This window comes from Dipodomys ordii, unplaced genomic scaffold (assembly GCF_000151885.1).
Source record: "Dipodomys ordii isolate 6190 unplaced genomic scaffold, Dord_2.0 Scaffold16, whole genome shotgun sequence".
NCBI classification, from domain to species: Eukaryota; Metazoa; Chordata; class Mammalia; order Rodentia; family Heteromyidae; genus Dipodomys; species Dipodomys ordii.
In genome coordinates this window covers 18,980,178-18,995,734 of record NW_012267232.1, presented here as the reverse complement: position 1 = coordinate 18,995,734, position 15,557 = coordinate 18,980,178, and the positions used below count along the sequence as shown (strand labels likewise).

General features: G+C 39.8%; 1 protein-coding gene across 1 annotated transcript in view; it reads right to left on the bottom strand.

The window, feature by feature from the left end:
• Baz1a (bromodomain adjacent to zinc finger domain, 1A) overlaps positions 1–15,557 on the bottom strand; it is an 87,306-nt gene that overhangs the window by 8,537 nt on the left and 63,212 nt on the right. Inside the window, exons 16-21 of the mRNA XM_013012243.1 lie at positions 13,466–13,629; positions 11,350–11,504; positions 9,330–9,478; positions 4,801–5,048; positions 4,480–4,703; positions 1,870–2,318 (exon numbers count right to left, since the gene is read on the bottom strand). Of these exons, the coding sequence (XP_012867697.1) occupies positions 1,870–2,318; positions 4,480–4,703; positions 4,801–5,048; positions 9,330–9,478; positions 11,350–11,504; positions 13,466–13,629 (1,389 nt within the window). The remainder of the gene's footprint in view (positions 1–1,869; positions 2,319–4,479; positions 4,704–4,800; positions 5,049–9,329; positions 9,479–11,349; positions 11,505–13,465; positions 13,630–15,557) is intronic.

The window sequence follows — 15,557 nt, the reverse complement described above, 5'->3', positions numbered from 1 at the left end:
CACACACACACACACACACACACACACACACACACACACACACACACACACACACGAGACTAATAGGGTTTGAGCTCCAGCACCAAAACAGCCAGGCACCAGTGGCTCACACCTGTAATCCTAGCTACTTAGGAGGCTAAGGTCTGAGGATTGTGGTCCAAACCCAGCCCAGGCAGGAAAGTCCCAGAGACTCTAATCTCCAGTTAATCACCAGAAAACCGGAAGTGGCGCTGTGGCTCAAGTGGTAGAGTACTCACCTTGAGCTGAAGAGCTGAGAGACAGCCCTCAGGCCCAGAGTTCAAGGCCCACGACTGACACCCCCCCCAAAAAAAACAACAAAAAAAAATTTTTTTGTGGATACAGATTACTGTAAGTAAAAATAATTGCTAGATGCTGGTGACTCATGACAGTAATCCTAGCTACTCAGGAGGCTGAGATTTAGAGGATCTGAGTGAGACTCCATATCTAAATTAGCCAGAATGTAATCAGAAAAGGCCCAGTTGCGAGAACATCAGTTGAACAAGCAAGTGTGAGGTCCCAAAAGAGAAAACTCCAGTATAGAAAATAGAAAACCCAAAAATAATAACACTCATAATTAAGCCAGCCATGGCATCTGATGTCTGTAATCCTAGCTATTTATGAGGGGTAAAAATTGGAAGAGAATAGTTCGAGGCCAGCCTAGGCAAAAAGTTAGTAAGACTTCATAAACAATAAAAGCTGGGCAGGTCTATACATTGAGCATCACACAATTATGGTCTAAGCAACAAAGGGCAAAATGCATGACTACTTGAAAAATAATCAAAGAAAAAGGACTAGGAGTAAAGTAATAGAGTACCTATCTTATAAACTCAAGTTCAAATCCCAGTATTCCCCAAAAGCAAGCAAACAAAAATCCCTCAAAACCATAATTGAAAAACTTGTTTGTGCTGGGTGCCAGTGGTGCACACCTGTAAACCTAGCTACTCAGGAGGCTGAGATCTGAGGACTGCAGTTCAAAAGGCAGCCTGGGCAGGAAACTCTGTGCGACTCTTATCTCCAATAAACCACTGAGAAAACGAAGTGGTGCTGTGGCTCACATGGTAGAGCATTCACCTTTAGCTGAGGGACAGCGCCCAGGCCGAGTTCAAACCCCACAACTGAAAACAACAACAACAACAAAAAACCCAGGGGCTGGGAAGATGCTCAGTCCTAGAGTGCTTGCCTTGCATGCATAAGGCCCTGGGTTCGATTCCTCAGCACCACATAAGCAGAAAAAGCCCGAAGTGGCGCTGTGGCTCAAGTGGTAGGGCACTAGCCTTGAAGAGCTGAGAGTCAGCATCCAGGCCTACATACAGTTCAGGCCCCACGACTGGCAAAAAGAACCCAAAGAACCCCAAAACAACAAGAAAACATAACAAAAAAACTTATGTGCCAGGTGCTGGTGGCTATAATTGTAGCTACTTAGGAGGCTGAGATGTAAGGACTGTGGTTTGAAGTCAGCTGGAGCAGGAAAGTTCATGAGGCTTTTATCTCCAATAAACTACTCAAAAAAGTTAGAAGTGGCATGGTGACTCAAGTGGTAAGAGTGCCAGCCTTGAACAAAAGCAACTCAGGGACAGTGCCCAGGCCCTACAAAAAGCCCCAGGACCAGCAAAAAACAAAAACTTGTTTGCTCTCTTAAAATGTTACTTCCCTCAACACTACCCCCCTCACCCCAAATCTAGTATTTCAGAAGGGAATCTTATCAAATAATATAATGTAGATTGTATGCATTCTGGGGGAGGAAAAGTGGGAAACAATGAAATGTGGTGTTATAGGGGACACTTCAAAATATACAATGCTTCCAAACTATTCAATTTTTTAAGGTAAGAAAGAATTTAGACTGTATACCTGTAGATTGTCTTTTCTTGCCTCTTCTCTTGGATTCACCATCTTGGAGAGAAAGTCTGGAGTGATCACCTGACTTTGTGGTGATAACTCTGAAGTCAGAGAAGCTGGGACTGTTTTCTGGTGTATTATCAGCACTTTTCCTCACTCTGCTTTTTCGGCGAGGACTAAGTAGTTCCACAAACACATTTGCTTGCAGTGTGCCATGGCTGTGGCGGGTAGAACGACTGGTAATTCTTAAAGACTTAGTTTCCGTAGGAGGCGCAGACTTGATCTTTCTCAAGTTTCTACCAGTAGTTTTAGAATAAATAGTTGTTTTGGGGGTACTCTGCTGACTCCTTGAAGGGTATCTTCCAGGTTCTTGTCGTAGGCCACGGCTTGGGAAAGAAGAGCTAAGTCTTGTTCTTGTTTTAATTGGCAATCTAAGTTGTGGTCTTCCTCGTTTTGGTGGGCTACAAATATTGTTGGAAAACACGGTTATTGTACAGAGTAATGATGAACACATGATTTCTTTTATTTAGCCAGTGAATTCTACATAAATTACTTTCCTGTGTAGCAGATTTATACTCAATGTTTTAAGTTTAGAAGCCAATAATAGTTTTCAGGGAGATCTAAAATATGCTTCAAAGTATTTCTTTGAAATGTAAGGACATTATGCAGTATTTTCTTGGTAATTCTACATTCATCATCATAAAAAACAATTCCTAAGTTACTTATGCTAAATTATCTTATACTAGTACAATCCTAAGCGGAACCAATAAACAGACCTAGCGAAATCTTGGAAGACTTGAGTGAAGAACTAAATTTGTATTTTGTCTCACTATGCTACAGAGTCTGTCATGTGTTTCTTTTTCTTAGAGATTGAACCAAAGTCTCATTGTAGTTCTTCCCCTGCCCTTAAAGCATTACTGGGGTTTGAACTCTCAGGGTCTCACACTTGCTTGGCTGGCTCTATCATTTGAGCCATACTACCAGCCTAGCTTTTTGCTAGTTAATTGTACAGTCTTTCAGGCTTTTCTGTCTGGGCTGACTTCCAACCTCCATCCTCAGATCTCAGCTTCCTGGGTAGCTAGGATTATAGGCATGAGCCACCAGTGCCTAGCTGGCCTTTTGCTTAAACAGGAAGGCCTTGAAGTAAAGATTCTCTTGACTGCCTCTGAAGTACCTGGGATCACAGGGCTAACACAACCATACCCATCTACAACTTTATCACTTCCATTACTGTTGATATAAAGGCAACCTACAGCTTCAGCCAAGTGCTGATACTGAAGTGGGCCATGAACCTGTAGTTCTTAAATACCAAACCAAGAGCTTTTTTTTGTTTTTGTTTTTGGTTTTGTTGAGGGGGTCCAGTCGTGGGGCAGCTCTTCAGCTCAAGGGTAGAGCTCTACCACTTGAGCCACAGCACCACTTCCAGCTTTTTTTTCTTTTTGGGTCCGGTTGTGGGGCCTGAACTCTGGGCCTGGGCACTGTCCTTCAGCTCTTCAGCTGAAGGCTAGAGCTCTACCACTTGAGCCACAGCGCCACTTTCAGCTTTTTTCATTTTGCTTATGTGGTCCTGAGGAATCGAACCCAGGGTCTCCTGCATGTAAGGCAAGTGCTCGCTCTACCACTGAGCCATCTTCCCAGCCCCCCCAGCTTTTTTTTCTTTTTGCTTATGTGGTGCTGGGGAATCGAACCCAGGGCCTCATGCATGCAAGGCAAGCGCTCTACGACTGAGCCACCTTCCCAGCCCCAAACCAAGAGCTTTTACTTTAATTTTTCAGCTGCCTTTAATTAAAAGGATGAAACCAACTTGTAAATCTCCTCTTTAAACCCCCAACCTCAGCTCTCATATACAGACTTCCAGTTAATTGAGAATGTTTCTAAAATTTTTTCCAAATTCTACCCTCATTTTTCTTTCCAGTCTCCATTACTGCAGACTGAACACCCTGTTCTAATATTTGAAGCAACTTTGCCCCCAAAAACTAATATGTACCCAAGTGCTAGTGGCTCACGCTTGTAATCTAGCTATTCAGGAGGCTGAGATCTGAGAATCAAGGTTTGAAGCAAGCCTGGGCAGACAAATCCAAGAGACCCTAACTCCAATTAACCAGCAAAAATCAGAACTGGAAGCATGGCTCAAGTGGTAGAGTGCCGCTGTGAGTTAAGAAGATAAACAAGAGGATGAGAACTTGAGTTCAAGTCCCAGTACTAACACCAAAAACAACAAACAAAAGAAAACACTAACATGTAATATAGTGCCCCCCCTTTAAATATTTACTTTTTTTTGTGTGAGTGTGTATTCCTAACTAAGCTGGGGACTGAGATTGACTCAGTACTACCACAGCAGGAATCTAGACTTCAAACCTATTCATTAGGTCTGCTGATGGTGTGCCAGGTTGCAGAACCCTCATAATAACAGAGAAGTTGTTAAGGGGTGATGTGCAAGAGCACAATACTACCCGAGGAATAGTTTTATAATTATAATATCTAAAAAGTAAGGATAATTTTAGACTCCTACATTACACACTAGTTTTAAAAGTTATGGGTTCCAACTATCATACAAATATCTCAGTAGTCAGGAGACTATAATTAAGACAGCTAGACTCATTCAATTGTGTTACGACTTACCTGAGCTCTTCTTCTTCCTGGGAGTCATCTTCATCTTGCTCTACCTCATATTCTTCCTCTTCACTTTGATCCTCCTCTTCTTCCTCATCTTCATCATCCTCACCTTCCACACTCTCTTCCACATCTTCATCACTTTCCAAGGATGGTCTCTGTCTAGAGGAGAGTCTTCTAGAACGCTGCTTTGGTCGACATTCTGGACAAAACCAATCTCCTTCAGGCACAGCCTGAATAAGAAAGACACATAAATGATCACTACCCGTCTACTGATCAGAATCTCAATATATCAATTCACATCTGAGAAGTAGAAAAACAAAGAAATACCTTGAGCTTTGGTCGGACACAGTAGGTGTGATGACCCCTGTCACAGCCATCACAAAGAACCATGTTTTCAGCATCACCCTTCTTCCGACAGATCTTGCATCGAGCATTAAGTATCGATTTAGACCATATCACACTTCGATCCAAGGTGGACAAGTGAAGGAAGACTTGAGATAGACTAGCAGAGGAAAGGAGAGAGTCTCTCCAGCGGTCCAAGACTGTTTTATAAGAGCGCCCACTGTCACTGGCATCTAAAATAAGAGGAAAAGTGATTGAAGTTTCTAGACAAACCTAGGCATCACCTACAACTATGTTCTCAGCAGGTTAAATGGGCTAGATTTTACATCTCTTTTCCACTGGTTAACAAAAACACCAGGCATGACACTGAAAACAAAAAATCTCACTTAAAATACCTGCTGTGCCACATGTTATTCATGACAGAAAACCTGTAAGTCAAATGCTTGAGGATGGATTCCAATAGTTAAGAAGACAACGTGTTCCCAATCTAGTCTTTGTATTGAATCTTGATCCAATTTAGAAAACTGGATAAATATGACTACAATCAATCAAGCATGTTCCTTCCTCATTTTCCGAGAAAAGATTGCTACTAAAAATCACACATGAGGTTTAAACTTTTGGGCTTATGATGATATTCTTAAACTAGATGTGGTATTGGATCAGTATATTTATTACTGTGAGAAACCACTTAAAATGGTGAATTTGTCAGCTCATACAATCCAGAATACTTGGGAGCTGGAGATTAGGAGAAAGGTTGTTTGAGGCCAGCCTGAGCAAAGTTTTGAGAGCCTTCCATATCAATAGCTTGGAATGGTGGTACACACCTACCATTCCATCTTTATGGTAAGTGTAAATAGAGGATAATAGTCCAAGCTGACTTGGGGCAAAAACATGAGACTTTATCTCAAAAAAATAAACAAAAAAGGCTGCATGAGCAGCTCAAGTGAACCTGCCTAGCAAGCAAAGGCCAGTACCAACAAAGGATATATGAGAGTGAATTTCATGATATGTAAATTTTATCCCAGTAACAGTGGTTAAATTTATCATGCATGTATGTATAAGTACCAACTATACTGTCTTAAAAGCTCTATGAAAATATTTTAAAACTGAGTTAAGTAAAAAGAATGCTGCTGGGAAGGTGGCTCAGTGGTAGAGTGCTTGCCTTGCATGCTCGAGGCCCTGGGTTCGATTCCTCAGCACCACATAAGCAAACAGAAAAAAGCCGGAAGTGGCGCTGTGGCTCAAGTGGTAGAGCGCTAGCCTTGAGCTGAAGAGCTGAGGGACAGTGCCCAGGCCCAGAGTTCAGGCCCCACGACCGGACCCAAAAAAAAAAAGAATGCTAATAATACCTTCACAAAGAATTTTGAACACCAATATTTACACAGAAGCATTTAAACCTTCTGTCATTAACCTCACCATCCCTGTCTTCTGGGCTAAAAAAATGAAATGATTTGGCAACATGCAGTCAATATACTTATTCCATCATTTTACACCTTCATGTCATTTCCATCTTAATCTTTAATACTGCTAATACGTTAATTTTCCCAAAATTCTGTTTGAAATCAGCATCCTGCTTGCTAGGCAGGCATTCTACTACTTGAACCATACTTCCAGCTCCTTTTTATTCTTTTTCAGGTAGAGCCTCAAGTTTTTGCCCAGGGTGGGCCTCACAGATCATGATTCTTTTACCTACAGCTTCTCATGTAGTTGGGACCATAGGTGTGTACCAACCACATCTGGCTTGTTGGTTGAGATTGGGAGGATTACTGAGGCTAGACTTGACTTTGATTCTCTTGGGCTGCTCCTCCTGAGTAGTTCTGAATTGCCACCATGCCTAGTCCCAAAACATCCTTTTCTGTGTGTGTGTGTGGGGGGGGAGTAGGGTGGGGGGGGAAGTCTTGCTCTTTTGTTAAGCTTTTGTCTCAAGGCTAATATTCTACCATTTGAAACAACACCTCCACTTCTGGATTTTGCTGGCTAATTGGAGTCTCTCAGATCTGTCTTTCCAGTCTGATTTAAACCAGAATCCTCAGATCGCAGCTTCCTGAGTAGCCAGGGTTACAAGAGTAAGCCACTGGCATCCAAACAAAACATCTGTCTTAATTATGAAGGATGTACCATATGTCCAAATTCAGCAATGTGTGTAAGACTCCATATATAATTTGGTTCTGTAATGTCATACTCCTACTATGATGCCTCTCAAGCAGTAGCATTATGATTAAGGAAATACAGGCTTACAGTATGCTTTGTGGTGAGTACTGGTGCTTACATGAACTTGAGCTCAGGTTCCTTAATAGTAATATGTGGAGCAGTATTTATCTCAGGGTTGGTAGACTCACTGAAGACTGGAGTGATATAGCAAATATTAACCCTTATAGTTTTATGAGCTGTGTTCATACATGGTGCATTCTTACACCTGCTTCATTCAATGTAATATGTGAGTTATTTAGGCTCATGGTGGAATTATAAATTATTTTTATTACACTCACTTAGTTGTACAAGGATGTTTCATTCTGACATGACCATACACACATACCACATGCCTTGATGAGATTTACCTCTTCTGAACCTTCCTAATTCCCATTCCCCAATCAATCTCAACTAGCTTCATTATTCCAGTTCATACATGAAATGATCAATTTTTCAAAAAATGAATAGGTTTAGAATGAGAAGGCACAAACTCTTCAATTAAAAAAGACAATTTGGGAGGGCACCCATGGAGTATGTCTGTAATCCTAGCTACTTAGGAAGCTGAGATCTGAGGATTATAGTTCAAAGCCAACCTTATCTTCACTAAAACTACCCAAAAAAGCTGGAAGTGGAGCTATGGCTCCAATGGTAGAATGCTAGCCTTGAACACAAAAGCTCAGGGACAGCACCCAGGCCCAGAGTTCAGGCCCTAGGGCTGGGAGAAAAAAAGAAAAGACATTTTACATATATTCAAATTCTAAAATTGTTCTGATATCTATTAAAATAAGTTTTTTCACACTACTTCAATTGTTCAAGAACTTTATTCAAGTACTTTCAATGAGACCAAAAAGAAATTGTTTTAAAAATTATTTCTTGCTTTACAGTCATAAACTTTTGTTATATGACACCTCCTTTGTAAAATTACTTAAAAATAATTTTTAAGTATGTAAGAATGAAAAAAATTTTTCTTTTAGAATCCCATTATAAACGCATAATATTTTTTAGTATGATGAATTGTAAATATAATATCTTAAAAAGACAACATGGAAAGAAGTAAAGGCAATTATGACATAATTTTTGAATTTTAAACCCCCAAAGATTAGATTCCCAGACTGGTCTTTTAAGAATTTGTTTACTGGCTGGGAAGGTGGCTCAGTAGTAGAGCGTAGAGTGCATGCATGAGGCCCTAGGTTCCATTCCTCAGCACCACATAAGCAAAAAAAAAAAAAAAGCCGGAAGTGGCGCTGTGGCTCAAGTGGTAGAGTGCTAGCCTTGAGCTGAAGAGCTGAGGGACAGCACCCAGGCCCAAAGTTCAAGCCCCACAATCGACAAAATAAATAAATAAATGAAAATAAAAAATTTTAATTAAATGCTCAGCATGGTGGCTTTTTGTGACTTACAGTTGTAATCCCAGCTCCTGAAGACTGTGGTTGGGAGGATCCCAGGTTGTGAGACCCTTATCTCAACAGAAAAAGAGGAGTTTATGGTGGTGTGTGTCTGTCATACCAGCTATGGTGGGAAGTGTAAATAGGAAAACCATAGCTCAGGCTAGCCCAGGCAAACAGTGAGACTATCTCAAAAATAACCAAAGCAAAAGGTGTATAGCTCAAATTGGTACAATACCTGCTTAGCAAGCTAGAGGCCCTAAATTCAAACTCCACTACTACCAAAAATGTGCCTACTGATTTCAGAAACTGCCAAAAGATGATATAGACAGTACTGTTTCTATCATTTTAACCATAAATTGTAGAGCATAAATTGTAACCATAAATTATAGTGCTTCAGTCAATAGCTCATATTTTAAAAATTATACCTCAAATGGTGAAAGATTTATGTCACCAAGAATAAATACTCATGCATAATTTTGATTATTTGAGGTTTGCCAGTTGCAGATGGGTAATCTTTCTTTAGATGAAGTCTTTATAAAGGATGCAATTGAAAGAAATAATTTAAAAACATTTCCTAGAGTGCTTGCCTTGCATGTATGAGGCCCTGGATTCGATCCCTCAGCACCACATGAGCAGAAAAAACGGGAAGTGGCATTGTGGTTCAAGTGGTAGGGCGCTAGCCTTGAGCTAAGAGCTCAGAGACAGCCCCCAAGTCCAGAGTTCAGGCCCCAGGACCAAAAAAAAAAAAAAAAAAAAATCCTAATATGAATATGCATTATTTAAATGATAAATTTTACCTGAAAGGATTCATCTTTTAAAATGAAAACAATTTCTTCCCATTAGTCTATCAATTTTGTTATGGCAATTAATAAAGTTCTTCTAAAAGGCAATTTCAAAATAATTTGAAATGTAACATTAAAATAAAAAGACACTTACCAAGTGGAGCTTTAAGAAAACGCCGCTCAATGCCCTGTTCTATTTGAAACAGGGCCATTGCCAGATAATGAACCACATTACTCACTGACTGTGGTGTACTTGCATTAGTTGAGGCAGTACTTGGAGTTTCTGTTTTTATCCCCAAAAGTCTATAATCAAAACAGAAGGACTTAACAGTACTGGAAAACACTACTGTCATGTAAAACTTGTGCCTATCATTCCTCCAAAAGCTTATTTACATCTGCCTTAGAAAAAGTTTCCTCAAACCAAGGGGAGCTATTATAAGCTGATGGGAAATTGTCTCAAGGAGAGAAGGTACAAAAGGGAAAGAGCTGGGAAGGTTTACAGAAGCAGAGGTGATGAATCTTCAGCATCATGCAGTTTACTTCTCTTACTTAGCTACAGGTAAGAAATACATATTTACCTCTTAACTAGTTCATTAGCCTTTAATTTTGTTCCCTTTGCATTAAATATCCACAGTGTAGCTAAAGTGACTTAAAACTGCAAACCCATCAACCCAAAGCCTTTGAACACATGACCTTTTTTGTGGTTTTCATTTCTGCCACGTTCAGGGTTCGACTGTGCAGCCAGCAAACTCCGTTGATAACACTTTCACTTTCCTCTAGGCTACCCCAAGACAAGTAGACTTAAGTAGCCCTGTGCACCCACATCTACCTTCTTCCAGAATTCTTTTTTTAAAATTATTTACTGTAAATGTGATAAATAGGGGGCTTATAGTTACATATGCAAGGTGATGAGTACATTTCTTTTTGAACAGTTATCCCCTCCCTCATTTTCTCCCGCTTTCCACTCCCCACTCCCCTTCACCAAACGTTCTTCTAGAATTCTAACCCTGCTTAATTCTCCATCACTCCCATCTAGATGATAAGTGGCTTAAGACTAGACAAGGGAAGATAAGCTTGAAAAAAGTATTTTAGGGGCTGGGAAGGTGGCTCAGTGGTAAAGCGCTTGCCTTGCATGCCAGAGGCCCTGGGTTCGATTCCTCAGCACCACATAAGCAAAAAGAAAAAAGCCGGAAGTGGTGCTGTGGCTCAAGTGGTAGAGAGCTAGCCTTGAGCTGAAGAGCTGAGGGACAGTGCCCAGGCCCAGAGTTCAGGCCTCACAACTGCAGCCCCCCCCCCAAAAAAAAAAAAAAAAAAAGAAAAAGAAAAAAGTCTTTTATTATATGTGTGTGTGTATGTGTTTCAGTACTGAGGCTTGAACTAGGGCTTGCACTATTCCTTAGTTTCTTTGTTCAAGGTTGGCATTCTACCACTTGAACCACAACTCTGCTTCTGGATTTTTGGTAGCTGATTAAAGAGTCTCTTGGATTTGTCTGCTTGGGCTAGTTTTGGACCTTGATCTTCAGATCTCAGCCTCCTTCTGAATAAGCTAGATTTACAGTTGTGGGCCACCTACCTCACTTAAAAAAATGTATCTACTTTAATGAGTTTTCTTTGGATTGCATTAACACAAAATGAAGTAGTAGAAATCCTGAGGTTTAGAAAATGATTATTTCAATGATTGGAAATTAAGATTTGCATAATTGTTTCTGTGGTGTTGGGGATCAAACCTACAGCCTCATGTATGCTACTGCAGTGCTATTTCAGTGAGCTACATACTCAACCCACCTCTGTCAGTTTAAAACAAAAACTAGATGATAAGTGGCTTAAGACTAGATAGCAGGGCTGGGAAGGTGGCTCAGTGGTAGAGTGCTTGTCTCTTATGCATGAGACCTTGGGTTCAATTCCTCAGGGCAACCTAAGCAGAAAAAGCTGGAAGTGGTGCTATGGCTCAAGTGGTAGAGCGCTAGCCTTGAGCTGAAGAGCTGAGGGACAGTGCCCAGGCCGAGTTTAAGCCCAATGACCAAAAAAAAAAAAAAAGATTAGATAGCATCCAAAATAACTTGGAAAAAGTAAAGGTATTTCTTGTTCGCTATTATTTTGTGAGTTAGTACTGGAGGTTGAACTTAAACTGGTAAGGAAATGTTGAAGGCTGCTTTATAAAATCCTTTGTGTACCTGTCTTTAACTATGGCCTTTGCTTGATCATCAACTTCCATCTCATCTTCATCTCCATTCACAGTTTTCATGATTCCATTCTCCTTGTTCTCCTCACTTAGTAACTCATACCGACCACTTTCTAAGGCTGATCTCCAGATGTGACGATCTGCAACCTGGAATAAAATCCAAATTTACTGACCTCAAAACTGGGATATTGCTGGGTGCTGGTGGGTCAAACCTATATTCCTAGCTACTCAGGAGGCTGAAATCTGAGGATCATGGTTCAAAGCCAGCCTGGGCAGCAACATTTGTGAGACCCTTATCTCCAATTAACCACCAGAAAACTGAAAGTGGAGTTGTGGCTCAAGTGGTAGAGCACTAGCCTTGAGCTGAAGAACAGAGGGGCAGTACCCAGGCCCAGAGTTCAAGCCCCACAAATGAAAAAAAAAAAACCCAAACAAAAACACCCCCAACAACTGGGATGTTGTTTCTAAAAGATATGATAGTCTACATGTAAGATTAATTCATGGACATTCTTTAACAGATCATAAATCAAAAAGGGATCTAAAAATAAGGTTATAAAGTGGCTAAGATAGAAATTCATTAATATCTTAATGTCTATTTAACAATTATGAATGGTTTTATGACTGGCTACTTGCTAGTAGCAAGAGTGACAATGGCAAAGGTATAATAAATTATTCTCAGTAGGGATGGTGGTGTAAATCTATAATCCCAGCATGTGGAAGGAGACTGAGTGAGGCAGGAGGACTTCAAGTCCCAGGCCAGCCTGGGCAATGTAAAAGAACACATCTTTTTCTGGGAACTGGGGGCTCATGCTTGTTATCCCAGCTACTCATGAGGCTGAGATCTGGTACAAAGCCAGCCCCGACAGCAAAGTCCATAATACTTTTATCTCCAATTAGCCACCAAAAAACAGGACATGGAGTTGTGGCTCAAATGGTAGAGTGCCAGCCTTGATTGAAAAACCCAAGCAAGGACATGAGACTCTGAGTTCAAGTCCTAATACCAGCACACACAAAAAATAAACAACAGCTGGGCATTGGTGGCTCATGCCTGTAATCCTAGCTGCTCAGGAAGCTAAGATCTGAGAATCAAGATTCAAAGTCAGCCTGGAGCAGTCCATGAGACTTTATTTTAAATTTTAAAGGTGATGTACAAAGGGTTACTGTTACAAAAAAGTAAGGTAATGAGTGCATTTCTTTTGACTCGACTCTCCATCAAGTTCTACAGTTCCAACATAGTGTCTGGTGAGTAGCCACGAGACTCTTATCTCCAATTAACTACCAAAAAGTAGGAAATAGTACTGTGGTTCAAAGAGGTAGAGCACTAGTCTTGAGCACAAAAGCTCAGGGGACAGCACCCAGGTCTTGAGTTCAAGCCCTAGACTAGCACAAAAAAAGAAAAAAAGAAAAAAGAACATGTTTATCAAGTATGAATTGCTTACAGATTTCAAAAAAGTAACAAAGAACCAATAAGCAAACTGATCAAGGAAGATGATATCTTTAAATATTTCAATATCCACCTGACTTATGTAACTGTAACCCTTCTGTACATCGCCTTTATAATAAGGTAAAAAAAATTCCAAAATCTGATTAAAACCTCATAAGCCCCCATTTTATTAACTTAGAGTGCTGTCTCTATGTGTTAAAAAATTATTTTATTTTGCTTAACACTAACACTTTACCACTTGCACGACAGCTCCACTTTTGGATTTTTTAATTTTTATTTTTTTTTGTGCTTAACTGGAGGTAAGAATTTCATGGACTTTCCTGTCTGGTCTGGCTTTAAATTGTGATCCTCAGATCAGCCTTTTAAGCAGAGGATTAAAGGTGTGAGCCAGCAGCACCTAGCTTCATAAAACCTATTTCTAAAACACAAAAATTAACATTAAGGTCAATTATAGTCTTTAAAATTGTGTTTAAGCAGTTAATCATATATTTAAGATTACACCCCTATGCAAATATTTTGATATAAAAGAATAAACATACTTTTCATAAAAAAATCATTCACTGATGTTACTCAAAACTCAGGTTTTGCATTTATCAAATAATTAGCAAATATGACCAAAATATGAATGAAGCAAATTAAACTAAAATTGTAAATAGGTACAAACCTTGATTGCTCCTAATGTTCCTTGATAGATTCTGTCTTCAATATCCAAAAGAAAATCTCTAAGTCTCAGTTCTAGTTGCCTTTCTGCAGACATCTGAGGTGGGTCATGTACACTGGAAGATCTTCCCCGAGTATATGCAGGTTTGCTATCCATCTGAGGTTTGTCTGAAATAAGCAAATACCTCTGTGGTGATTTTCTCATTAAAAAAAAAAACAGTTACTTCATGTGACTGTTACAATTTTGAGATGCGGATAAAAGTACTTTGTAAATTCTCTAGTGCCTCCAATAACAAATGAGTATTTGCTCATCATATGTGATGGGGTCCTCATATCCAGAATATATAAAAAAGTCACATAATTCTATAGAAAGATAAACAACCCAATTGAAAAATGGGCAAAGTATCTTAATAGGTATTCCAGTAGGAGTATATTCAAATAGCCAATAGTCACAAGGAAAAAATGCTCACCATGATAAGTTATTAAGAAAAGATAGGAAAAAACCCCATGATGAGGATTTCATACTCTCTTTTTACATACCCTTGGGACAGCTATAATAAAAGTCAGATAACTAAGTCTTGGCAAGGAAATGGAGATTTGGAATCCTCATGTGCTGTGGGTGAGAACAAACTGTGGGTGGGAAAACAAAGTAGAGTAGCTGCTTTGGGAAACAATTTAGCAGATCTTCAGAAGATTAAGCAGTCTTATCACATAATCCTAAGATATTTACTCAAGACAAATGAAAACCTTATATTTGGATACTTACAAGCAGCCCTTTTCATAACTGCTAAAAGGTGGAAACAAAGGAAATGTCAACCAACTAGTAAATGGGTAAAGTGTATTGTATTCATGCAATGAAATATTTGGCTATAAAAAGGAATGGAGTTCTGATACACCATGGAGGAATCTTGTTTTTGTTAAGATACCAACTACAGGGCTTGGCAAGATGGCTCAGGCCTATAATCCTAGCTACTTTGAAGGTTGAAATAGAAGGATAGCAGTTTGGTCTGGGCAAAAATTAGGTAGACAGTATCTTGAACAAGCCAGGCATGGTAATTCAAGGTTTGTAATACCAGACTTATGGAAAGAATATTTAGGAGGATGTGGTGTAAGGCTAGTTTAGGTAAGAAGTGTGAGACACCATCTGAAAAATATTTGAAGTAAAAAACGCTGAGGGGGTAAATCAAGTGTAGAACATCTAATAAGTTAAAAGCCCTCAGTTCAATTCCAGGAACATGCGCACATACACATTGACACACAAATGTAAATCACAAAAGATCATCTATTTATTTAACTCATAAAAAAATGTCAAGAACAGAGAATTTTATAGAGACAGAAAGATCTGTGGCAGTCTGGAGCTAGTGAGAAACGGGATACACATATAAGAGCGTAGTAGCTAAAAGAAACAAAAATTCTTTTTCTGCAGTGATGAAAATATCCTGAAATTGATTGTGGAGCACATATTTATGAATATTCTAAAAGTCATTGAATTGTATACTTTAAATGGGTTAGTATATGATTAAGCTAAAGAACATAATATCCATGTCTAATCCTGAGGACAAAAGTAGCTAAGGTATCCTTTCTGGGTTTTTTTGTGTGTGTATGCTGGTCCTTGGGCTTGAACTCAGGGCCTGAGCCTTGACCTTGAGCTCTTTTGCTCTAGTATTCTACCACTTCAGCCACAGCTCCACTTCCTGCTTTTTTTTTTTTTCTCCCGTCGTGGGGCCTGAACTCTGGGCCTGGGCACTGTCCCTCAGGTCTTCAGCTCAAGGCTAGCGCTCTACCACTTGAGCCACAGCACCACTTCTGGCTTTTTCTGCTTATGTGGTGATGAGGAATCGAACCCAGGGCCTTATGCATGCAAGGCAAGCACTGTACCACTGAACCACCTTTCCAGACCCACTTCCTGCTTTTTGATGGTTAACTGGAGATAGTCTCATGAACTGCTTGGGCTGGTTTCAAACCATGATTCTCAGATCCCAGACTCCTGCATAGCTAAGATTAATATATTATATACAAAGAGCCTTACAATAGTGGGTATTGTGATGGGTTAATTTTGGTTGCTATCTTAACTGGATTGAGACACACCTATGAAT